Source organism: Pezoporus occidentalis, unplaced genomic scaffold (genome assembly GCF_034315485.1).
Source record: "Pezoporus occidentalis ecotype Australia unplaced genomic scaffold, CSIRO_AGI_Poc_V1 ctg31, whole genome shotgun sequence".
Classification (NCBI taxonomy): Eukaryota; Metazoa; Chordata; class Aves; order Psittaciformes; family Psittacidae; genus Pezoporus; species Pezoporus occidentalis.
The window spans coordinates 5,794,377-5,821,689 of record NW_026915052.1 but is presented as its reverse complement, the minus strand read 5'-3'; the positions used below and the strand labels follow the sequence as shown (position 1 = coordinate 5,821,689).

General features: G+C 38.5%; 1 protein-coding gene across 1 annotated transcript; it reads right to left on the bottom strand.

Annotated features, from left to right (window-relative positions):
- Window positions 1-296: 296 nt before the first annotated feature.
- Window positions 297-26,587, bottom strand: ADSS1 (adenylosuccinate synthase 1). The gene is made up of 13 exons (XM_062628096.1): window positions 26,294-26,587; window positions 13,274-13,376; window positions 11,821-11,883; window positions 11,019-11,069; window positions 10,633-10,699; window positions 9,435-9,542; window positions 8,998-9,079; window positions 7,920-8,046; window positions 6,593-6,747; window positions 5,287-5,411; window positions 3,271-3,368; window positions 1,976-2,125; window positions 297-476 (listed from the first exon to the last, which is right to left on the bottom strand). Exons 1-13 carry the CDS (start codon window positions 26,474-26,476, stop codon window positions 424-426), a joined length of 1,365 nt encoding a protein of 454 aa, XP_062484080.1. The 5' UTR covers window positions 26,477-26,587; the 3' UTR covers window positions 297-423.
- Between the last annotated feature and the right edge of the window lie 726 nt (window positions 26,588-27,313).

Sequence of the window (27,313 nt, the reverse complement as noted above, 5' to 3'; positions counted from 1 at the left end):
CCCAGATACAGAGACATTTTAACATCTGAAGTTGAAGAACAAATCCAAGCTTCACAATCCTAAAGTTACCCAAGTGAGTACTGGAAAAAGGCTTAATACTGGTTTCAGCAAGAAGAAATAACTCTATATGGATGTAAAATATACTTTCAAACAGCAACATGACTCAAATTTTTTAAAAATATTTTTCCTTATTTTGTTAATAATATTTATCCATTTTGTTTTAGGTGATGGCCTCCAAGGAGATTTTACACCAAATTTACTGAGAACTTAAGTAAAATGCTACAATACAGAATATGCATTTTGTTTCTATTTAATTCCTAGAAGAACATGTTGGTTTTAAATAGCATCTCCATTTAAAGAGGAACCAGTAAGGAACAGATGAACTCCAAATTGTTCTTCTCATCGCAGAAGTTCCTTCTTTGTTTAAAATAGCTGGATCATTGACTCTCTTGATTTTCCAACTCCGACCCATTTAACTAGGGAGCAAAACACATTTATTAGAACAATTACTGAGAGAAAATATTATAATCAATGAATTGAAACAATTTTCACCTTTCATCACGCTTCACTACAAACTGTCCAGTTTTGTGCTGAAACAAAACACTAGGAAGTTTTACTGTCAAAAAACACTTCACTCCTGCTGCAGTACCTGAGTAGAGGTGCAATATACTGAAGTTTGAAAGCATGAAACAATTGTATCATAAACACAAAGCATTGCAGATGGAAGACCTAACAGAAGGTCAAGCATGTATTTTGCAGGTTTCACTGTCACTGCTTTGAGTGATAGGATGTCTATCTAAATCCCTGAAGAGAAGAAATCGAGAGCTCTGCCAGGATGTGAAGTTTTCTTGATACGGAGAAGGAGACAGTGATGCACATGTAGTATAACATTGTTAAATGTAAGGCTGCAATTAAAAACATTATCCAGCCTGAGCAGCCACCTCAAATATCATACTATAATTGTTTCACTACAGTTCATGCAAGTGGAACATACTTTAGTTTCTATAATATAGAAATTACATTATAGAATACTATAGTTTCTCTAATCAATTGCCCATTGATACTATAGAATTGACTGTAGGCAGGTCTCTTTTAGCCATCAAACCCACCAAGGTACCCTGCCTTCACACAGAAAACCAGAGAAATAAAATAAGGGGAGCTTTATTTTCATATCCCATTGCTCACATCTGTGTCTATGACCACGCACGGACTATTCACCAAGTTTCAGGCTTCCTAACCCATGAACATGACTGGAATTGCCAGAGTTGTCAGTATCCTGTACTCCCTAAATGCGACCTTTGAGTGCTTTATGGAAAGCAAAAGCACACATGCCATCTTTCTAAATTTGCTGCTGTGGAAATTCCTACTATTCATGCCATACCTCCTCGCACCTCTAGAACTCCAGCAATTAGGTTTGAAGAAAACTGGGTGGCTTAACCTTTGGAGATTGATTATGTTAAGATTCTCACTTTTCCAAAGTGGCCGAAGTGGGCTAAACAATCTTACACCCATTAAGCAATAATCTCCTTATATGGGTAAGTATGGAAAAGAGTTGGGAAAAAAAAAAAGAAAAAGGGAAGTCTGATTCTATGTTCAACAGGGATGCAAGTGCAGGAAGTGAAATTAAGAGATTAAGACATTGAACTAACTGCACTGAAGCATGGTACGCAGATCCCTAAGTTTTCACTCACACAAGGCAGCAGTTTGCCAAGAACAATACATGTTTATCTTTCCTCTGGTTAAATCCTTGTCAGACCATCTTGGAGCTCTCTGCAACACTGCAGACCTGCCTGCAAAACACCCAGCTTTGCTACTTTTTGGCAAGCTGTCGTTTACCATCATCAGCCCATCCATAGGTAGCTACATTGCCTCCCTCCCAAACCAAGCCACTCCCCAACTAAGGACTTGAGCACTTTTATACAGCTGTTCCCAACTGCTGTGGCATCCTCATATATACATCTACAGAAAGATCTACCTGGCACTCCAACATGGTTTTCCACACAGCGGATGTAATTCTGGGCCTTGGGTGGGAGGTCCTCCCACTTTCGTGCACCAGTCGTATCCGTCTTCCAACCAGGCATTGTTTCATACTCTACTTCCACCTTCTGTAGTATTTCCTGATTAGCTGTGGGAGAACATTTTTGTCACAGCTGATTTTAGCTACTTCACCTTAAAAGAACACACCTAAGGTACTTGACCAACAAAGTCTTTTGACAACATTTAAAATCTCATATATGAATAAACACTATTTCTACTGGTCAGTTCATTCATTCATAATTTAAGATTAATTTCTGTTACTTAGGAAGGTAACTGTGACTCAGGAGGATCCAGGAATACAGTTTTCTCTTCTAAAAACTGTAGGATGCACTCTATGTTGTCAGAAGATTAGAGTCTCATTTTTGAAGAAACAAATTATTTGAAGTTTACAGGAGTTCCACTTTTTGGTTCAGGTTTGCACATAATAAAATATAAGTCCTCCTGTAGACAAGGCACTACTGTCTCAAATGTTTTTATTTTTTGGAACAGTATTAAATCAAGGTTGCTAAAAATTTAAGTATCTGCAAGCTTTTCCACACAGGAATTGCCCACAGCCAGGAACCACCATGAGTGGTGGGAAAGCCAGCTGCTGCCAGCCCTCCCCATGCCCCTAGAGTCCACATCCTAGCAGAACACACCCTTTATCTTGGCACAGTCTGTTACAGGTATCTTGAAAACGTCATTAATGTAAGAAAATTACATATTGCCACATCTTAAAAGTTGTGGTAATCATGTTGATAGGCAATATACATTTTCATTAACTACACTGTTGTTGCTGTTAATTACAGTTATATGATGGTATACCATAAACAGCTTTATTCTGCTTGTATCTGTCTCATTTTTGCACAGCTTAATCACTGCTTTTGATTTTGCTTTGCTTCATTCAAAGCTTATTGCCAATAATACACAGTCACTGATTCAGTCTTGCTGACTTTCAGATCCCTGGTGTTGCAAATAAAAAAAATCTAACAGGACAAGGCACAGAGCCCCTAACAAAAGATTTCATTTGCTCTGAACTTCTTGTCAGCATATGTACAGATGCAAGGTGAATGGAAAATACTAATGTACTGATACAGCACCCTTTATACTCATACTACAGTTCCACAGATTTCTACAGGAGGTCTAACATAAAAGAAATCAAGACTGATTTTAAAAAGCAAACAGGTCTTACCCACCAGGTGTGACTTAACAGGCAGGAGAGAGAAAAATGATCATAGATACCTAACAACATACCTGGAAAATACGGAATTCTTTTTCCACCCAGTTTGTAAGCAACACCGATTTTAATTTCATCAAGGACATCAAGAATATCCAGTTTTGTTAATGCCAAACTGTACAGAAAACATAAATTAGTTACACCCATGATGGAACGCCTCTTTAATCCTTTACACCTGTCTTTTTCATATACATACCTTCCCCCCCCACCTTCTAGTTTTGTACTCACAAGTCCAACCAAGGCAACCCAGCAAGCAGAAACACACAACTAAATTAAACTATGAATGCTGCTAATTGAATTAACACCTCTGGAATGAATACATATCTGAGTTACTAAGAATTCCAAATGCTTCGCTGCTCATACAGGTGCGGTGTTCAATTCAGTGCATGAAAATGCAAGCCTATTATGTAAAGTGGCACTTAACTGGACTTGGTCTGGGTGTGTATGACAGCATGTCACTTTACATCACTACTAGTGATTATTTCTGTTACTCCTACTGATTCAGAACAACTTTAAGACAGACTTATTTACTAAACTGCACTTTCAAAACAGACTTCACAAGCATAAGCTGGCTACTAAATCACATACACAGTTCAATAGGAAGGACCCCAGCCTGACTTTCAATGCCTGGGTTGTGCTACCAAGGTTGTCAGTTTAATGAACCTTTTCTCATCTTGTGAATGAACACAATGGAACACAACAATGGAACCTCAAGAAGACAGTGCAGTATTCACTGATCAGAATAAAGCTGCATTTTAAAACTAGTCAAGACTAGTGCCTGGTAAAAATATGAGTAGCTAAGGACTTTGACAGGTAAGTGCATAACAGTCCATGCCATATGTGCTCAATAAGTATATGATGAATGCAGTGATTAAATGAAAAGACCTTTTGGGAAAGAAGCAGTCTCTCCATGTTTTTTAACTGTCACAGTTACCAGAGATGACATAGTTTTGTTGACAGAAGTGCAATAATAGAACTGAAATGGGAGGAAACATAATGCCTTCCTAACACTATTTCTACATAAACTAGAGCTGTGAAAGTTAAAAATAAATATAAACCCAAGTAAAAAAAATATTTCCTTTCTTCTAACAAACTAATGAACAAAGACCTCTATTATTTTGTAACATGAGTAGCATAAACAACTATTAAGTCTCAGTTTATAAGATATTTAAATGCCTAGGCTCATGTGTTTGCATAAATAAACAAGTTTGCCTGAATGCATGAGTAAGTCTACACTTCATGTGAACAAACCTGCAATTAAAGGTCTGCAACTTTCTCTGAAAATATAGATTGGTAATTAGTTATAAATAAATAGCTTGTGTCAGTTATTAGCATTAGACAAAAGCTAGCTTGATAGCATTACGGTCTTGAACAGTTCCTTTTAAAGGACCACTTTTCCTTTAAAATGTCAATTTAATATATAATTTTAATTACAATAATTTATCAACCAAGTAAGTCACTCAGTCACAAAGAATATAAATCTCAGCCCATTAAATGCATAATTTATAATATATTATATTATAACTTTGCAAATAAATGAACCTGTCAGGACCAGAATGAAAGCTGTGCCACCTGCTGTACACTTTGTGTCATCCCGCTCACGTAACTTAAAGAGGCAGTGGTTCCAAAGGATGAAGAATTGTTCTAACAAGTATGCTCCATTTCAGTCAACCAAAGCTCAAAACCAGTAGGTTTTAAATCATGACATAGGTCAGTATGAATGCACTGTATCAAGAACACTGACAGAAAACTGACACATTGACCCAATCTACATCAGCCATCTGATATAAGCAAAGTGAAAACACATTGAAAAAGAACTGCTGCTATGATGTTGTAAAATCACTTCATTTGAAAAAAGTCAAAGGAATTAAATCACTATTAGCATTAAAATAATTTGCAGTTGCCCACTGTGAATTATTTTATTGCTTAAAATGCAACACTTTACTGGACTTATATTAATGTTACCTACATATTTATTCTGTGAAGCACAAAATTATCGCTTCCAAATGTAGCGCAAAATCAGTGATGCTTACGCAGTGAATCCGTTGATCATATGAACATATTTCAAACTGACAAGATCTAACCAGCCACAGCGTCTCTTTCTGCCTGTAGTTACTCCCCATTCATGGCCACGGGACTGTAAAAGATCTCCAATTTCCTAAAATAAGACAAAAAGAATACTGATGGCATTTCATTGAAAAATAGCAGAAAATGAATATAAACAATTACGGATGAATAGCAAGATAAATACAGTTGTTTAATTCCAAGGCCTTTTTGTAGGAAAAAATAGAAAAAAAAAATGAAGTTTTATTAAGAGGGGACTAAGGTGAAGAACAAAGCCCTTCATCCACAGGATTTCTGTATTTCAGTCACTAGCATTTCCAAAATACTTATTTAATATGACTATTTCATGTTCCAAGGAGACACGTTTCTTCCTTCTTCCTCTGACTGGAAGATTTCCTTGATGGTACAGCCCTGGTTTTAATTTTGTTTCCATGCACCTTCTTCATCTGTTTGGCAACTACTGTTTTTTTGTGAGCAAGACTGTAAATGCTTGGGACAAGACCAATGCTTGTACAATGTCCAGGTCAACAGACTCCTTGACCACACCTAGGGCTCTCAGGTTCTACCACAGCATGCAACTGCCAACTGTTCCCTTCGGATTGTCAGTGTTTATAATGTGTTAAAAATGAAGAAGAAACTTTACATTCATGATTCATAAAACTAAAAGGTATCACCAATTCACTTGAGCCACTAGAGAAAGGATTTTCATAACTAAATCCTTAAATTAGATTCAGATCACTGACCTAGAGATTGCTGTGTGCATAGCTCATAATCAATACCCTGAGCTTTCTAGTTTCTTGAAAATAAAAACACAATGGACAGTCTAAAAGAACCAAAATCTCTTCCCTTCTTCGTACTGACCAATTTGTGATTGACTGGCTGAAGCACACATCACGCTTATTCTACAAATCACACAGAACACAGGCTGTCAAGCACAGAAGTTGTATATTGTAATTTAAGCTTTCCTGTGATGCACTGACAGTTCCACTCTACAACAAACTCTTACCACTGAAACACACCCAACAATATTACATAAAATGATGAAATCTGGTTTCACATCATTCATTACAACAGAAGTGTGGTCACTGTAATATAACATCATCACATTCACGTTTCTCTCCTCTGAAGAAAAATACCTTAATGTAATTCTCTTCTTGAGTGACTACTCGGCATTATTATTATGGTACTTGTTTATCACTGGTTTACCTTTACCCTATTCCACTGTCCTTATTTTTTTGCTACTATATATATCACATTTTATAACATTAAACCTACATTAATCTGCTCAGTGGGAAATGCTCCAATTCCCACCCGAGTAGTATATGCCTTCACCACACCGTAAACATCACCAACATGCTGGGGAGGAACACCAAGTCCAGTGCATACACCACCTACAGTGCAGTTCGATGAAGTCACAAAAGGATATGTGCCTGTCAGAAAAACACAAGAGCACAACCCTGTTTCAGCAATGACAAGAAATAAAGATTGCTTTTTCCTTTGTGAATTGAAAGGAGATTTTCACCTGCATGTTTGGCTTTAAAGCTAAACTGAAACAGCAGCCAAAGAGTAAAACGAGATCTCCTTAATACATGTACCCATTTTGCTTTTAAGAGAACATATAAAGCTGTTCTTCCCCAAATTGCTTCCTCTTCTTGTGAATAATACATACTTAGTTTTCTAAAGCTCCACAGAAACCCTTCAAAATGAAGGAGTTTTTCCATTCAAATAGCTGAGTCATCCTGGCAATATGTATAAGCATATTATTAGTGAGCAAGAAATTCACACAGACAAATAAAACACACTACTTTCCTACAGTTTCTTACAATGAGTTTTTAAGTATGCGCTATCTCTTCCAATGCGCAAGCTTTTCTGCTTTCATCCTTTGCTACTCTCACTGAGGACTGCCCAGAAGGGAGAAATTTAAAAGCATCTGAATACTACTTAGGCACTGGATCTATTATAGAACACTGCTGCTGTGTAAAGCTTTTTTCACTGTCCTGTGTATCACAGAAAGTATTTCTGCTACATCCACAGAGAGCCTGGTCACAGGCTGACATTCCCAGCGCTCTACACAAGCAGTTCTGAATATCTACAGCAAATTTTCTAAGTCTTAAAAGGCTATTCACATTCTCTACACTGTGACTCTGGGTTGGAGAACCTCTCCAGTTCTTAATTTCATTTTCATGGAGACCTAAGTGGTTTAATTAGACTCTGGGTAAGAAAGCAGAGATCAGCTGAAGAAGCTAGGCTTACAGGTTATCTGCACCAGTTTAATCCTCCCTCCACTGCAGAGTAATTATCTCAGCAGCACTGCAATGGGTGACTGGAATGTATGGCAATGTGAACACACATTTAAAAGTAACAAAGAACATCTGGAACGCAATTTCAACTCCACCAGAATAAACTTCAGTAAAAAACAATATCTAAGCACTTAATCCTGTTAATGATACAATCTCTGGCTTACTGTGCTTTACTTCTGGGTAGATCTGTTCCTATTAAAGACTATTTTGTTGCTGCATTTTCCTGCTCTTTGCAAAGCTGATATAAACACAAATCAAAACCAATCTCCTACAAGTTAAATTATGTTTAGAATTTAACATACCAAAGTCAATATCAAGTAATGCTGCATTGGCTCCTTCAACAAGAATCTTTTTTGGGGAGCCATGAAGAGCTTCGTACATAAAATAAATGCCATCTCGAACCATGGGTCTTATTTTTTCAGCATATCCCTGCAAATTTAAGTAGAAATGTTAGTTTCCCCAGACAACGGCTGGATGCAGAGAACACTGCTCACTTTTGAAATGCAAAACATACAAATAACCCTAACACACCAGCCTCAATTAACTATGTTTTACCTGAAAAATACAACCATTAGCTTGTATTTCACTTAAAAAAATCAGTAAGTGTGTTGAACAACTCACATAAGAAAACATGACTTGTAATGGCATTAGAATCCTGTAATTTCTGTACAATTTCTATTCACAGAGATGTTGTAAACCCACCTCTTTTTGTTAATAAGACTCTCCATGTGTTTACAGTCTAGACACAATGAGAGTGGACTTAGAAATAGTTCAAGTTCCAGAAGAAAAAAAAAAGTCAAAACCGCTACTCACAAATACTAAAAAGTATCTTTAAATGTAGTACCCTACAACAAGCACCAGCAAAACTTGGGAAAGGTAAGACTTTTTTTAGCATCCTTCTTTACTACATATTCATGAAAGATGTTTTACGAGTGGCTCTTCAGAATTCATTTATAAAAACACATTTTTGAAACACAGCTTCCACAAACAATTCTTCAGTAAGCATGGTAGTCTCTCAGACAGACTACATCAGTCATGGCTGGAGACTGTTAACCAGGAGTGCCACCCTGTGCTCTCTTGGCTACTTTAATACAACAGTTGTTTCATGTCAAAAAAGCAAAGTATTACAGGGGAATTAAATAATAAAAAAAAAATCATTTAAATGCACACATTAAGAGAACATTCTATTACAATGCACAGGTACTGCTTATTAAAAGGCTTTGTAATAGTGAAGAGACACATTTTTCATTTAAATTGATTAATTAGTTTAATAAATAGGAGTTCTGGTTCTCATAATTTTTACTTTTAAAATTAAGTATTACTGTTTTCTTCTATATTTTCCCTGAAACTGAACAAATATTACAAGTGTTAAATCCTTACCTTTAGCTTTTTCAATTGTCCTTCTATATCTATTTCCAGTGTGGGAAACATTGACTTGTACTGTTGTGCCAGATTTTTAAATCTGTAAAATATTGAAATCATATCTATGAAGAATATAGTTACTGTTCATAGAACCTTTGGCAAGAACTCAGTTTATATTATATAAGGATATACTCGGAGCTATACAGAGAAAACACCCAGAACTTTGATACCTCAACCACAGCATTACCCAAGGTACAGAATTACATTTTAAACTGTAAGAAATATTGTGAAGTACAGGAAATAAACATACACATTCTTTCCATTTTTTTTTCTCCTTTTAGACAATTTATATACAAAATTCAGACACATATTTAAAAAAATCTTGTTAAAAGCAAGTTTGTCAGCCAAAATGTATCACTCTTTGACATAATATTTAGAAATTAAAACAGTTGTACCTTGAAGAAAATTCATCAAAGTCAGAAAGAAGGTCACAAATTCGAAGGCCTGTGCGTGCAGCTTTGGAAGAATAAGTTGGTCCAATTCCCTTCTTTGTTGTGCCAATACTAATTAAAGATAAACCGCAAACATGGAATAAATATATGCAAAAATACGCTTTATGTTAGGTAATACTATTAAAGCTCTTCAATATATCATACAATATACCATACACTGGGAAAGAGGTCTAAGAGAGAAAAAAAACAACTAAAGTTCTAAATAGTAAAAGATACATCCATTTTCATGCTTCAGTAGATTTGCATGAATATTGCTAATATTCATTGTATAGAGTAAAGCTTTAAGCGTTGGGTCTGGCTGACACAAGCTTAATTGAAGCTGTTTGTATATCCACATATTATAAGGTCATAATGGTTATTACACTATCCTGTGGTATTGTACATCCCTTAACACAAACAATAGGAAACAGCGGTCATTTTCGTATTTCCACAGTTGCAGCACTGCCTATAGTTGTAAACAACAACCAGCTGAAACAACAAATCAGTTGCAACAATTAAACTGTTTCCCTGTCCCATGCCTATTTGAGAAATGCATTTTAGAAATACAGTAATATTGAGATCTTTATTTGTATGCTAAGTTTGACTGAAATTGTTCAATGGATCAAAAACTAATAGGTTAACAGAGAGAAAAAACACAGTATGTTCAGGTAAACCTTCACTCTTTCAGAAACCAGAATAATGAAATATGAGGTTACACACTGCGCTAAAGTGTAAGATTAAAATTAAAATAGAAACCAGTATCTCCATGAAGCACAAGTGAATATATGATAAAAGATTACAAGCATGGAACCTAATCATGCCACTTCAGAGCTGATTCAAAAGAGCATCACTAGTCTGATATCAAACTGGATTGAAAACATCATTTTAATGGAAATGAGTTTTGAGAATTTGGCAGGAATTTCAAAATGTCTCTATATGTTGCAGAGAACCAAAAAATGGAAATATGGAGAAATTCATACTCCACCTTTTCAGTAATACCTCAGAGTTTGTTCACTAACGTAAGTAGGAGCAGAACAAGTCACAGAAATAGTAACTTTAGAAAGGCTCTTTTGAGATACATTGCCTTCCTGCTTTCCAAAATTACACTGATTTTTCACATTTGCTTAATTATTAATGAAATGAAAGTGCTGAAAATACTTACTTTTTTCCTTCTTGTGCTTGACGTTGCACTTCCTGGAGCCCGTCTACAGCCTGGTGGAAGTCAAACACTGCAATGGAAATATAATGGACAGAGTGGAAGATCAAAGGAGAAAAATGTTCTTTAAATCACAGACATTCAGAATTTCAAGACAAAGCGCCTTTGTTATCATTGACAGTCCACAGGCCTCCTTGTGTGGAAACATTGTGAAAACGTGTAAAACGTCACTCTTTAGTGGATACAAATTCCATTATTATGCTTCAGATAGATGACACATAAAGAAGACATATTAGATCAAATACATGACTATTTTGTGGAGTAATAATGTAATTTAGCACCATGAGCTAAGCAAACATTTATGAGATTTTCCCCCTTCAATCGTGACTTACCTATATGTGCTCTATCTGATATAATCAGTCTTTTCTCCCAATCTTTCAAACCTGTCAGAAGATAAAAAGTAGGATTTCAGATGCACTGATTGATCAAAATTTGTTTTTCAATTTTTCTGTCTTCTACTTTATATAGCTTCCTATTAAGAAGACTGCTGACAAAATGGATAAACCTTAAGTGAATATCAAATATCAGCAAAGTTTTCATTAACATTATTTTATACTTTTTCAGCTTTCTCATTTTGGTATGGACAAAGATACTCACTACTTCTTAATGCCAGAACACTGTGGCTTACACATGATTTCTTTTCTGGAAAGATTCTTGTCTAACTTGCAACACAATAAATCAGTTAAACTCCATTTGTGCCTCCGAAAATAGAGAATTTATATATATAAAATCATAAAACAATATAAGATGTGAGGAAACTCTGAAGGTCATCTGGTCCAAAGGTTTGCTCAAAGCAGAAGCAACTGAGTTCATACTCTGGCACAGAAATGGAGACACAGAAACTCTGGGTTAAATCATCTCATTTTGAGGTCAAAGGAAGCTTTGCCACACTCTTTAGGACTTACATTGTATCTAATATGGTATCAAATGCCACAGAACTCCCTAAAACCCCATGAGAAGATAGCTTTTGAAAATCTGTGTGAATACTACAACACCATTCCATGTTTTAAATAAAGTTTTCCTCAGTATTTAAAATCCAGAATGTTATTGCACTTCATATTTATGGTCAGACACAAAGGTTTAAGAAAACCCTCACCTGGCTGCCAATTTAAAGAAAGATTAAGAATTACAAACCTTTCTTTTCATTCTTTTCAGCTTCTTCAAACAGGCCTGGTAAATGTATAACCACTCCATTACCTTTGGGAACACAAATGATTTATTTTAAAGCAAGAAATAAAATATTCATTCGTAGGATGTAAGGCATGTAAACACCTGCTGTCCGAAATTGCATTTAAAAGGTAAGGCTAAGTTTCTCATGTTTTTCACAAAGGATAAATCCTCATTTTGGTGAAGCACCTACAAACCTGCTAAAATCAGAAAAAACAGAGCTTGCTTGTTTCAGATGTGAATGCCGGGCGTGCTCCAAAGCCAGCTGAGGTAAGCGGATTCTTGCCTTTGTTTGTGGTGGACTTTGCACCACAACTTCAGCCTCAATTGTTCACTGGTAAAAGCTCAAAGAAGTCCATGGCCTTACAGCACTGACAATCCTATGTGACAATATTTAAACTTTCTACAGTATTTCCGTATTTGTTTTAAACTCAGCTCAAACTAGTGCAATCTTCTCCTTTTGTAGCTTTTGAGCTACGATACAGAATTCAAAAGCAATATGGAGCATTACTGATGAGACATGGAGGATTAGTGCTGTAGTGGGCTGAAAACAGCTGCTGTTTTTTCTTGGGAGCATCAAAAATATATTCAAGAGCCTATCTCAGCCTAAGTTTAGGATGGCTTAAGTTATAGTTTTTACTACCTGACAAGGGAAAGGAAGACCATGCTCAGCAGAGAGAAAAAAGTTTAATACATTTCTATCATCCATTCGGAAATTAACAAACAGAACAAAACTGAAAGTCCATGACTCACTGACACTCTAAGTCGTTTCTTGCACATTCTGCATATGTTTTTTCTCTCAGAAACAAACATAATTTTGGGCAATAAGAGGCTTAAATTTGCCTACGACTTAACTATGAGTTTAAAGTCCAGCAAGCAATGTGAACTTTTTTATGATGCCATCTGCATCCAATATCTTTACAGCAAAATACAACATCACCATAAACAGTTGGTCATGTGAACAAACAGGAGACTGTATTATAACCTTCCAAGCACACCCCTGTATCTTGCGGCCTATTTCCAGAAAACTGGTAAAGAAATACCAGAGATAAATTATGTTATTCATTTAGCCTAAGTGCTGGGGTTTGCATCCTCAAAAAATAGCATATGTACTTCTGAAAGTATAAAAGGATTGTGCAAGTAGAGGGTGGGATCCAAACCTGTACCATAAAGGGTGAGAAAGAGCAACATGGTAGAAAGAGGGGGTTCTTAGTTCCAATTTTCTAGTAGCAGAAACTAAATTGACACTGAAAGTAGCGTAACTCTTCATGTTAAAGCAGATGCAAAAGAAAAGTCAAACAGCTGAAGCTAAACCAAATCTGTCAGCCAAGTATATGTTTTTCTTTGCTGCTATAAAATATGGTTGCATCTACCCACCGTGTAATGTTATTTTATTTAGTAAGTTCCAATATTGACTTACCAATAAAAGAAATTGCCTTTGGATTAATGATGCCACTAGGAAATAGGTGAAAATCATATTCTTTCCCATCAACAACCACAGTATGGCCTGCGTTATTCCCACCCTGCAACAGAAACAAATACCTTAAGATTAATGGTCTTATACCACCACTCTGAACTCTCAGCAGATGATTTGACAAAATCATCTTCTTTTATTTATACATTCATATCTTAGGTCACTGCTTTCTCCATCTTACAGTTTCCTGAGGTGCTGTAGTATCGTAAAAAGGGCTCAGAAAGGACAATTAGAGGGCTGAAAGAAGTAGTAGTATCATGAAGCAGGACAATACCATGGAGTCAAGGCAGAACTGGGGCAGAGCAAGAATAAATGCAGGAGTGGCAGAAGAACCTAGAAGAGAACTAAAGCTTCTGGGAACATAACTGCACCGAACTACTACCCATGGAGTCCTGTCTCCGATGTGCCAATGCAAGCCCATGCCTTTTCAGGCATCTTCTGTACATGGTCATTTCTCTGAGTTTAAGCCTTCAACACCAAGTAGTTCCTTCTGAGTGGAAGCTCTTCCTGCTTGCCTACCCACAAACAGCTACTGCTTTTCTACGTATTCCAGATGGAAGTTCTATATAAAGTTGGGAGCATGTGTAGTCTTTGCAGATTTGTGGAATCTCCCCATCAAGGGATGATCTACTTTTTGGAGTCTCCTACAATTCACATGTTACACAAGTACCTACGAGACCTGAAAATACCAGCTGGTATTTTCCTCAAGAAACTGATTTTTTGTGAATGGCTTTAAAAGAGCATAATGAGACAACACACAAACTTGGGAAGAGGTGAGTAAATCAAGGTCATGAGGTGATTTGAACAGAAACAGTAAAGTTTAAAAATTCAAGGTCCAGTTTTCTCAGTATGCTTAACTTTTGCTGCTTTCTGTTACCATGTAACTTTTTCTCCTGATAGGGTTTGGAAACCTGACTACTTGTCTGCTCTGGTGCTACAGACCTTCATTTTCCAAACAATTACAAATCTTTGTGGATTTGATATGAGGTCTGAATGATGTAGAAGTGTCTGGAATGAGGGTATCTACTGAAAGGAGAATTGAGACTGTCACTGGTAATTTGCAAATAATGAAGAATGTTGGCTGAATACAGGCAATTATATGAAAACTCTAAGAAAGGTCAGTAATTGATAAAAATTAATAATATAATACATGTTCTTCCAGAGGTTCATTTACTCATTTGCTCATTTCTTTGCATGTGATATACAGGAAAATGGCAACCAACATTCCTTTCAAAATGTAGACATATGCTGAAACACAACATTAAGAAAATAATAACTATGGGTTATAAAAATAAAAATCAAGCATTTTTTAAGGAGGGGGATGGAGCAAAACACTAGAAACATGCCTTTAAATATGACCAAAGTAATTCCCATGTGCTGGAAGACGTGAGCTCAACAATGACATTTAAACAGACAACCTGCTAAGAACAAACTGAGTACAAGTTGTAACAGAAAAACTGGTGCATGCACAAATCTCACTTGATTTAGCAAACTGATGGGTATCTCATCCTTGGGTTGGGAAGGACTCCTGAATGTTCTGCTAATGCAGGGTTATAAGTTGTCTGGAGAATCCGGAAGCAAGCAGAACCATCCTATGTACTTAGCTTGCCTCCCAGATACAAGAAGCCAGTTGCAGAAACCTAGATCTAGTTAAAGATACTGAACTAGCTAGCAGGCTAATAAATCAGCAGGAAAGTACTTCACGTGATATTTAAGAGGTCTGGAACTGGACAGACTGCACTGGTTGAAACACTAATTTATTTTATTATAGAGGTATCAAGTTTGAGAAAGAGGCTTGTGATGTCTTCTGAGACAAGCTGGTATGTTGTCACTTACACTACAGTTAAATTATGCTTTTCTAAATCAACATGAGTAGAAACAAATGAAATCAGGCTTGAGGACTCAATTTGAAATAACAGCACTCCTAAATTATACTCAGATGTCCCCCTGCACTGCTGCAGGGTGAGAAGGTAGAGAATTTGAGAGTAAAGTTGAGTGCAGGAAGAAGGGAGGAAGGGAGAGATGTTTTTAAAACTCTAGGTTTATTTCTCATTATCCTACTCCGTTTTGATTGGTAATAAATTAAACTGATTTCCCCAAGTCAAGTCTGTTTTGCCCATGACAGTAATTGTCAAGTGAAGTCTCCCTGTCTTGATTTTTACTCACAAGCCTTTCATTATATTCTCTCCCTGTCCAACTGAGTAGAGGAGTGACAGAGTAGCTTTAGTGGGCACTTGGGGACCAGGGTTAACCCACCACAGTAGCCTGCAGTGGAAAATTAGTATTCAGCCTTCTGAAAGCACCTACATTGCTTAATAAGTCCGTTTTTTATTAACTTTGAAAGTGCTAGAAGTTGAAGCCCTATTAACAGCATTAATATGTATAACTCCAATATATTTTGCCTCAGGAACACTTTACTACCTTGTGGTGCTGAAAACTATGCCTTCTTTTTATTAAAACCCAGCAGACCACCAGCAATGTGGTTTAAATTCAACAACCTAAAATGCCTATCATTTCAGGTTCAAAACAGACTTCAAGTTAATAGAAATAACTGCAATATGTTGTTTTCGAAGAGTTAAACAACAGGAAACATAGTAGACATTATTTTCAGAGCACGGTATCCAATATGGTGAGGTTCAGGTTTTTGTCTTTAATTATTTTTAAAGAATATTTAAGTTGGACTCAGATAAAAACTGGATTTTTCTGGAATATTTTAATCTACATTTTCAGACTTACAATAATAATAGTGTAAAGTTATATATTGTCCCAGTACCAGAAGGAGCTAGAGGAACTTAACATCCTGATGGTTTTTTTTGTTCAGTACATTAATTTTAAAAGAAAATGCATTTCCAAGCTTTTTACATGCTGATCTACTCATGACATTGATTCTTCTACTGAAGTAATGTACTTTGGTTACTATTCCATAGTATGTGAAACAAGAACTATGTCAAAACACTGAACTGAGAAGCTATTGCATCTTACCGGTGTTAACAACTGTCTGCTGATATAAACACTATCTTTCAGAGGATTAACAATGATTATGAACAGGTTGGCAGAGGACAACACATAGTCTTCATCTCTTTAGTAGAACTTACAAAGCAGAAAGAGAAACAAACACACTTTCCAAAGAGCTCTGCCATTTAAAGGCTGGTCTTTCTTTCTGTATTACTTTTTAAAAAAAATCATTCTCTGCAGTAGAAACAACCCAAGGTAGAAATAGAATTTGTATTCAGAGCAGCAGTGAGGCTGTTCAGCACCTGCAGCAAGCACTCTCTTCCCCAGCTGGCCTCAAGATACCTGTTTGAATAGGAATGAAATGTGCCCCGATGCTCAGATGTGTTTCTGCCTGCTCCTGCCAGCCAGGTAGCGTGCAGGAGACTACATTCTGCATGTGTCAAGAGGATTGTTTCCAGATACTCCACTGGTTTCCACTGGTTATCACATCCTTCATTTGCTTAATGCTCCCCACAAAGCCCAAACATAACTGAATTAACTAGACTGATACAAAAAAATCATCAGAGCACGTGCCTTAAAACCTGATGACAGTTTCAAATTATAGCTAGAGGATGAACACAAAGCAGGTGTGTTTCTGATGAGTGCCACAGTGGTCAATTCACACCCTCTTCCAGCTAGTAATGATAATCAATGAAATCGAGAGAAAACAGAAATTCATTCTTGAAGATACGAAGCCAGCACAGCAATCATTTGAGCACTGTACCAGAAGTACACAGCAGTCTGAGCTCCTTAGCCAGTTGGCCTATGCAGTGAATGTAAACCTGTCAACCAGGTTTAGAATAAATTAATTAGAAACAAAAAGATGGGCTGAAATCTGGATTGGAGATATCTAAGCTAGGAAGCACATAGAGGCATCTGAACACAGTTGCAGTGCTTGCCAATATGCCTAAGGCAAACCTTGCATGTATAAATGGGAATATCAAGTAGGAGTAGAGAGATTGTATTACCTCTCCTTTTGGCAGTGGTGCAACTGCTACTAGAATACTGTGTCCTTGGTACTCGGACAAGATTACAAAATGATCCCCCTCTGGCATTATAATCCATGAATTTATAATCTATGAATTGGAATACCAGATACAAACCAGAAGTTTGAGAAGTCTGCATGTGAAAACCAATAGTATGATTCAAACAAATGCTTTATTCCTGGCAGTGTTCAAGGCCAGGTTGGACAGAGCTTTGGGCAACATGGTCTAGATGAGGCATCCCTGCCCATGGGAGCTTGAACTAGATGAATTTAAGATCCTTTCCAACCCTAACCATTCTATGATTTCTGTCTATTTCTCTTCATTGTATTTCACCTCTACTAATTCCACCCATCAATTAAGCAAAACATTTCCTGAAATTCAGCTACATCTGCAGACCAAATACCTCTCATCACAGAATCATAGAATAGTTAGGGTTGGAAAGGACCTTAAGATGATCTAGTTCCAACCCCCCTGCCATGGGCAGGGACACCTCCCACTAAACCATGCCACCCAAGGCTTTGTCCAACCTGGCCTTATAGAATCATAGAATAGTTAGGGTTGGAAATCATACTGTCAAAGAAACTATAAAATGAGTTTTCTTATCTAGATTGAGTAACTTTCTTCCATTTACAGCATTTCATATGTAATTCTGAATAAACAAGAAGGAGCATTGTCACATAAACTGCTTGTTCTTTCTCTTTACAATTTAATTAACAGTGGCTATTTCTTTCTAACTTACATTAGCAACTGACTGGAACTAACTTGAGTAAAAGTAGATATTCAGTGTTACCAGCATAACTGGCTTTGACATGACCTTTATAATAATACAAATCCATCGTCTTTCTTGGTGTTTCTCTTGATCTACACCATTGCAAATGATCTTAGAACATCATTGGTTTAAAAAAAATAAATAAAATCCAACACACAGATGAATGCAATGCACCAAGTGCTCTGACCACCAAGGCCCTCAGACACCGTGTCACAAAACCACCTGCGTATTAAAGGTTCTCAGATGACTGAAAGTGCTGTACATTACAGCTGTGAGGTTGCTGCCATAGGTTCTAGTTATAGCTTCCTTTACTGCAAGCTTTTCCTTGCCATTTTCTCCAGTTAACTCTCATCTGATAGCCATCAACTCAGTCCCAAGAAGTGGATCACAATTATTTTTTTTTTTTAAGTTAGCCATTGGAAGGAGCTGGGTTACAGAATAATCACAAGTGTACTCAGACCAGAAGACCTGAAGGAGCAGTGATTTCTAAAGCGACGGTGGTGACAAAGATGTGGAATGAGTTGCAAGTATTTAACTCCTGACAACAACTGTCATCGGTCAAATCTAGTTTTACCTTCCCAAAGAATATGCTTGCAATAAACTTCAAGAACCACTCTGCATAGAACTGCTATATCCAATTCCTGCATCTGGTCAAGTATGTTCCTTCAGTATTCCTTGTCACGTCTCACAGAATAAGCAAAATCCAAAGGATCCCACCTTCCTATTTAAAACAGTGATCTCTTCAAAAACTCCTGAATTCCCATGGAAAGAGACCTTCTAAAGCCTACTGAGACAATTAGTATGATTATAAATACAAACACTCCTGAGAAGAGCTGAGCAAAACTTTTGACCTTTTAAAAAAAAATGTAAAAACATTTCTTGCACAAGTATCAAAAACTGAAGCTTAGATCATATTTTCACTAATAACGTAGTATTTTTCCTTCATGACAAATGAAGAGTGGCCCTAACTTATATGGATATATTGGTCTTCCTAAGTGTCTGGAAAATGCAACTGAAAAAGCCAGGTCTAACTCAACTCGGGTTTCAAACAGCAGTCAGTGTAGGCAAACTAGACACTGAAACTCAAGTTATTTTCTCTCAAACAGAATTCAAAGTTTTGTCAAGCCACATAAAAGCAATCTACTACAACAGACCACAGCAACAAAACACACACTTAACTCCAGCAGAAGATGTAAAGAAAGTAAGAAAATCAAGTTATATTGATAGAAAATTCTATAGTGAAAAAAAATTGACTCATAATCCTAAAATAAAGAAAAACGAACATGAAAAACCTAGACATGTCTGCTCATCTTTAGTCCCCTCTTCTGAAGAGGCATAGTCATGCCCCTGTGGGAAGTAATATGATCCAAGGATATGAACATTACTTTTCTTATATCTGTAAACAAGTTAACAACAGCTAGCGAGTTACAACAGGAACGAAATAGAACAGATGTCATTTCAGCTTAATTTTCAGCTGCTTTCTTCTGATGCTTGTAGAGGATAATAAATTCATCAGGCTTTATAAAGGGGATTGAAAATTAAGATTGCTTTCTTATGGAGATTTGGAAACTTTAAACCTGACCTTCTCATACAGTATTTATAATCCTGGTGGTCCTGAGATGATCTCGCTGATGTCCAAAGGAGAGGCTAGTTTAAAATAGCAATGTCACTATGTTGCTCTAAAGCCTAAAATGATACAGCATAGGATGTAAGTACAAGCAAAATGAAAACTAAAATTTGGACAAAATACCCTACAAGCAACAGATTGCTGCAATAAGGTTTCATTTTTTTTTAAAGGGTGGAATTCTGTATTGTATGTAAGGAAACTACTCACACTTCATGAACCCTCCCCTGTGTGGAATAGGAAAATAAATCTCCTTGCTTTTTTGCAGCAATCTTGCGAAAGAATTACTTAAAGAAATGTGCCCGTATGATTGTACACATTCTGTAAGTGGGATTATCAACCTTCCCAAACATCGGAGAAATCAAACAGTCCTGCACTACTGCATACTCATGACTCCAAGGCCACCAATCTCTTCACTGAAGACTGTCAAGCACTAAATCACTAGGAGATTAAAGTATTTACATACTATTTTATTCTGTAGGGAGAAATTATACTAAATATGAGGGTTAAACCTCACTGAATGGAGAGCAACACGTTACATACATACATACAGAAAAAAACAGTATCCAACAAGCACCTCTAACGCATAATCATCACAGAACACTGCCCTAATTTAACACCCGCTGCACACAGTTCCAGCAGCCCATGATCAATAAGGACAGTCACAACAATGTGCGGCTGCTTTGCCCTGCCATGTCAGCCATACAGTAGAGGAACAAAGCACCCTGTCTTGTACCTAAACCACTAAGAAAAACTTCTCATCTGGCATTTCCCCCACATCTCATGTTTATTATTCGATCACTTGCCCATGGTATGCTCCTTTGCATTCTTCAAAGTTCCACTTCTAATATACATGGTATTTACTTTGCACTAGAGCAAGGAAATAAGGAAACTAGCAATGATACCAATAGTTATTTTTATCTTAAGCTTTGGGCACGTCCCTTCACTCTTAGATAGATTGTCTCTAATGTTGCAATGGTATCTCAAGCTGAAAAACATTGTTATGCTTTTCTTACTGGTTAGCCCCTCTCAACCTCGTTAACATCCACTACATCAAGAAAACAAGCCACTCAACACCCTTGGTGTATGACTTAATTAAACCTCTCAGGTTCAAATGACTGTGAACCACTTAATGACAAAAGACCTTAACAGCAAGATTTTCTGGTACCTTTTTCAACCTCCTCAGCTTTTTTTCCAGTATTAACATGACTGTAATTTTTGTCCATCTGTCTCAAAAGATCAGACAATCCCTTTTTAAAGCCAGAAGCAATTCTTAACTTGAAAGCATACTGACTTAGGTAGAGGAAATATTTTAATAAAAAGTGACTGCATACTTAGTGAAAAATGACAGCACATTAATATGAGCAACTTAAGAAATCTAACAGCTCTTCTTACTGCAATCACATTCCTACAATTTGGTGGTGTTTCTTCAATGCCAGTTCTTAAGGGAATGCTCATAACATCAGACAGATTGTTTCCAGACTTCCAGAAGGCAGAAGTGTCACAGGTCTGGCACATGAAGCATTGTCATGGGCAACACTGGAACAGCAGTGCCAAACAAAGGCTTGAAAAATCTGAGAACCTGTCTTGGACGAGTAACTGCTGCTGAATCGTTGCCACTGGTTTTGGTATGAAGTGCAGGAAAGACATGCATTTGTGCCACAACTGTTAGAGCAATCTATTTGGTAACTGAGATCAAACTCACTGCAGCAATGGTTATTATCACAGGGTCTCTACTAATTTACCAGCAGTATTTTCTGTATCTTTCACATTGAGCTTTTGGATTATCTTTTTCCTCTCCTTCAATTTGTTTTATCAAATTGTTTATGAAGCATTTTTTTATAGTGCTTTTGGATGTTCTGTTGAAAAACAATTTATTACACAAGAAAACTTCATCAAGAAAGACAGAACTGTTTACTCTCCATTACAACAGGAACTCTTAGACATTTTTGGCACGTGCCTGAGTTATAAAACAGAAAGTGCCTCATGAGTAATTTACTATTACTGGCAAAGATGCATAGTACTTGTCCTGCCATATATGACAATGGACACTGTTTCCTTTTCCATTCACACCGATACAGAACTGTGCAGTAAATGTTCAGTGAAAAGTTGCTATTACAAGTGTACCTTACGTAGTCACAGCTTAAGGAAACAGCTAGATCTGTATGAGCACTAGCAGTTCTCAGTGAACTGTGAGCTTACTACAGCGGTTCTATATACACCATTTTGGGAACAGATTAGTTTAGTGGTGCCTCTGGAGGCACATCACCTCAGCAGTTGTGACAGTTGCCCATTTGTCTGATCATGCTCCAAGACACATCGGAGAAATCATCTAATTAAAACCCAGGCAGGTAAAACCAGCCACAAGCTCTAGCTTTGACAGTAACCACACAACAACATATAAGGTGATGTGAGAAGCATACAGCTGGAATGAGAGCTGCCACTGAAGAAACCACCATCTGAAACCATGCTTTGAACAATGCCAAACCTCTCTTCATTAGTATGGTATATGCAACCAAATTACTAAAACTTACATTAGGACTTTTGCTTTATGACAACATGCTAAGAAGCTTGGTAAAAAACAAACTTCCTTCTTCAATATTCTAACTGTTAAAAGCTTTAAACAAATGCACAAAACCTGTTTTTGAAGGAAACGATAAAATGAAACATCTGCAATTCAACTCTTTGATTATACTCTTTCCTGAAAAATATACCAGGAATTAAAAAGTACTGCAAAGCATAATGTGACAGTTCTATGCCCCAGGAGGCCACAATAAGAAACAAATATTACCCTCTGTCATTTGCTCCTGAATGCTTTTGCTTGCCGAAAAGGCAATCTAGAGAAAAATGTTCCTGATGTTCTTCATTAATAACCTGAACTTTCACAAACCTACTAGATCCTTAACAGCCCTAAACTGCCTGTTGTTAATATTTAGAAATACCTTTTCTTCTTGTTCATATGGGTATGTGTGCCCTTATATCTGGTATTTTAATGAAAGCAGCCTCTGAAAAGTTTTGTTCAGCATCATTACAAGAATATCCATAAATATTTTAACTTTATTAAAACATTATTTTTCACAAAAAATGCTTCAGGTATACAGGTAAATGAAATTAAACTACTTCAGGTGAGTAAAATTTCATATTCAAATTGTGTCACACATTTCACTTGCTACTAAAAAGTAGGTGAATTATAGTGTGCACCCAACTCGTTTGGGCTTAGACTGTGTATAATCAAAGTACTGTGAAAGACTGAAGCAACGCGATCAACCAATTGAGACTCTTCAATTCATGCAAAATTTAATTCTGCAATCTCAGGAAAATTAAAGTGGCTGGGGATTTAATGCAGAATTTTCTTTATTTAACAGATTTTGAAGCTTCCCTTCTGTCTGTGAAGGACTTCCTATTCCCATTTGCCTGCTTGCCTTTCCAGTATCCCAGGAGAAAATACCATTTCATTTCCCTGTAGCAATATAAATGGCACAGATTTTTCTCACAAAATCAACACACTAAAAATACATGAGAAATATTTAATAAAAAAATATTTCCTTTCATAGAAAGATATAAAGAAGTTCTTTACTGTGAGGGTGGTGAGGCACTGCAACAGGTTGCCCAAGGAAGTTGTAAATGCTCCATCCCTGGCAGTGTCCAAGGCTGAACTCAGGACACTGCCCATCACAGGGGGGTTGGAACTAGATGACCTTAAGATACTTTCCAACCCTAACTATTCTATGGTTCTATGAATCAGGAACGACTATTTTGAGAAAGCTCTTCAAACTCAAATTTGGCCCTGAATTTAAATTTCTCTTCAGGAGGAAATACAAAACAAAACAAACAAAAAAAAAACCAACCCAAAAATCAAAAATAAAACCAATCTCTTTAAAATGATAGCTCAAGGAGTATCTTACAGCGATGAAGAATTAATCTAGACAAGGCATTGTTTTAGAAGACACAAACATGCCCCTTTCAGACATTCATTTTCTAGCTTTACCTGCTTTCGTATTGCTGAGGACTAAAACAAGCTATCAAGCAGTGTTTCCATTAACATCTTGGAAAACAGAGTATACGGGACATCAGGAAATAACTGTTAATCACCATATTCTAAACAACAAAAAAATTCCTGATGGAACCTTTTCTGACTTTTTCCTCTACAGTTCCTGATAAACGAGATATTCAGTTTTTCTAGTTTAAGCAATCTCTTCTAATACACAAGTGCTATTGCACTCTGAAAGTTTTTCTTAGTTTCTAGGAGGAACATGAACCAAGCAAGGTTCTGGTCCAAACATTAAGGTTTTTCATGGCAATACACAGCATTAATGAAGTCCCTCTCAAACTGATTAAGCTTACAAGTGAATGACCTACAACTCATCAGTACTGTTCACGTGCTTTAAACAGATGTGTATCTTCTCTAAACCTTAATGGCCCCATCTGATTTCTCACAGAAGCAAAAATCATACACCATCATCTACTTGCATGATTGGCTTTGAAAGCATGAAATACTGTACTATTAAAATGGCATCTTTTAAAACAGCATCCTCAAAACTGCCAAATGCACAAACCCCTCATTAAGTATTAAAAAAGCCCCACTTCTGAAGTCGTATCACTGTTGCTACTCAGAAATAACTTGCTACTTGTATTTTGTCTTTCAAATGTTTTATATTCTTTCTTAAAACTCTAATCCTGAAGACACTTCCATTAAATCAGTGTATCTGTAATCCTGCTGTAGTCTCATACAGCGTGTGTGTGTGCATGTATTGGTTAACACAGTTCTGAGAGTAGGGAGCAATTCTAGATCCACCTGCCTTCCATCCATACCAGTCTCATCATCAGGCTACAGAAAGATGATCTAGATGTGCCCAGCAGCCTATTAAACCATGAGCCACTAGCCTGCTGTTAACAGACACCCTTCCAGCATGCTCATGCATGCATACACATGCGAGTCCTGCATCCTTCAAAGAGGCTGCACCTGGGGGCCATGTTTACAAATTAGTTCTCTGGATGCAGAGCAAATCCGGCTTGAAAGCAGCCTTAGGGCATCTCTCAGAAGTGGGTCTAAAAATGAACAATATGACTTCTTGCAGAACTAGCAGTAATCCCATGAGAAAGCACCATTCCAATGGGGCCTATATGAAATAGTCCTCAGCTAAAACATTTAGCTTTCATTGTCTCACCAAAGCAATTATGAGACCGGTCTTTAAATTCCTAGCCACACATTACTGAGGGAGAAGTGGGAAATAAAGATGGAAAAGTAGCTGTAGTCCTCATAATACATATTCATTAACTTCATAAACTTCTCCCCAAGGTGACTGAAGAACTTGGGAGTTTAATGTCCTAACTGAAAATACTTCCTCCACCTTCTAAATATTTAACTTGCATGACAACATTTATTTATGTAACATACTTGATTACACCAATGTCCTTGGGTTTATCAGTTAGATTCAAGGATATCTGCATCTTTTTAATAGCTATCACATCTTTAAAGCAGAATAAATTTCATGATACATACCAACTGAGCTGACTACTCATTAATGTGATCACATATCTCCCAGGGACAACTGAGCAGATTACTAGGTGTACTGGTCTAATATGTTCATAATTAATGTTTGAAAACAGTTCTTTAAAAAGGTGAGTCTAATTTGATTTATAGTAGACAAATAAGTTTTAAGAATCTCTGCATTACAGTCAAAAAATACATATAAGCAAAGCATGTAAAAATCATAGAATCGTAAATGTTCCCTGTTTTCATCTAACTGTTTAAATCTTGTACTTTTACATAAGTTGCTTTTTCCATTTTAATCACGCTCCACTTTGAAATATTCTTAGGATAAACTTCCAGGCGTCTTGCGGGGAACACTACCTGCCCATCCCAACAAGCCCCTGTTGTAAAACTCTGGAAAATTCATGAGGCTTATCAGCAGCTGGTCCTCAAGCCGGCTCATAAGTGTGTTTTCCCGGAGGACCAAGCGACCCAACAGCCTCACAAGCAGCGTCACATCCTTGCAAGCCGCTGACCCCAACCCATGCCCTGGGGCTTTGCTTCCCGAGGCAACCCAGCGCCGGCGAGCACCCGCAGCGCGGCCCATCTGGTCCCGGCCGCGGCAGGCCCCGGCCCCCGGCAGCACCGCCCCTCGTGCCCACGCCTGCCGGCACCTCGGGATCCCGTGTCGCTTATCGTTAAGGGTCAGCTATTTATATTTATAGTGCAGGGCTCTTTCTTTCCGAGTGGCATTTCGAGGCGCAGCCTCCAGGGTTGGGAGAGTGCGGGGGCACACAGCTGCCCACCGGGTCGCATTTGTGTCCCGCCGTTCGCTGCGGGAGAGGGCCAGAGGGAACAAAGAGGAGTAAGGTGCGGGGAAGGGACTAAATACCCACAGGAGCGAGGAGCGACACAAGATAGAAGCTGGCGGAAGGAAACAGAGCTGGAGGGGAGAAACAGGGGGAGAGAGAGAAAGGAGCACCGGAGAGAGGGGACCCGGAAGGAGAGGAGGGCGCCGGGCCGAGGGGAGCGCGGGTAAAGCGGTGGCCGAGAACAGCGTGAAACGCAGGGCAGAGAAGCACCGAGGGGCAGCGGCAGGCGAAGCCGGCCTGACACCCACCTGGCACCGACACACAATGTCCGACTCAGTGGCCAGCAGGTCGACCACCTTGCCCTTGCCTTCGTCCCCCCATTGCGCCCCCAGCACCACCGTCACTTTGTTGCCGCCCGGCTCGCTGCGCGCCCGCTTGAGCCCGCCGCCGGAGTGGCTGCTGCGGTCGTTGGACGCCCGGGTGCCTGACATGATGGGTGGGAGAGTGGCTGGAACGGCCGCCGCCTCGCTCCCCCGCCGGCGCCAAACCCTGCCCCTGCGCGTTTCCCGCGCCGCGCCGCCGCCGTCGGCCTTTAACGGCGCCGCCGCCACCCGCCCCACGCGGCGCGCTGACGTGAGGAGCCGGCTGCCCCGCCGGGCTCGGCCGGCCGCCACCGCGTTCACACGCCGCGGTCCGCACGCAAACACGATGGGCACAGCACAGACACACGGACGGTCCGCACGCACACACGCGCGGTCTTTTCACACACACACCGAACTCCAAGGCGCAGAGGCTGTGAGGCACGTGCAGTCCTGAGGCTGACACACAGCCTGACGTGAGTCCTGACACTGCCACCTCAGAGGGACATGGGCCTGTGTCACCCTCAGACAGACATGCTTGTCTGGGGCATGGGCCTCCGGCACAGATGGACAGACAGACCGACAGACAGACGTCGGGGTGGGTCACCCGGGGCTGTGTCACTGCTAGGAATGCTCACACAAGGGTCTGAGGCTTGTGGCTGTGTCACTGTCAGGGGTTGGAGGCACATGGCTGTCATGGAGGGACACAGCACACATGTCCGAGGCATGTGGCTGTCATTGCAGTCTGAGGCCCACGGGGCTGTGTCAGAGGGACTTGCAGACACGTGTTATCCTGAGGTCTGTGACTGTCACTGTGAGACACATGAGCAGTGCTGACAGTGACAAGACAAATCTTTGCACTGGTCTTGGGCACAGGGGGTGCGTCACTGTGAGACACACTCAAAGTCCTGAGGTGCATGAGCCTGTGTCACTGACAGACAGAGACAGACAGACACCCGCCTGAGGAGC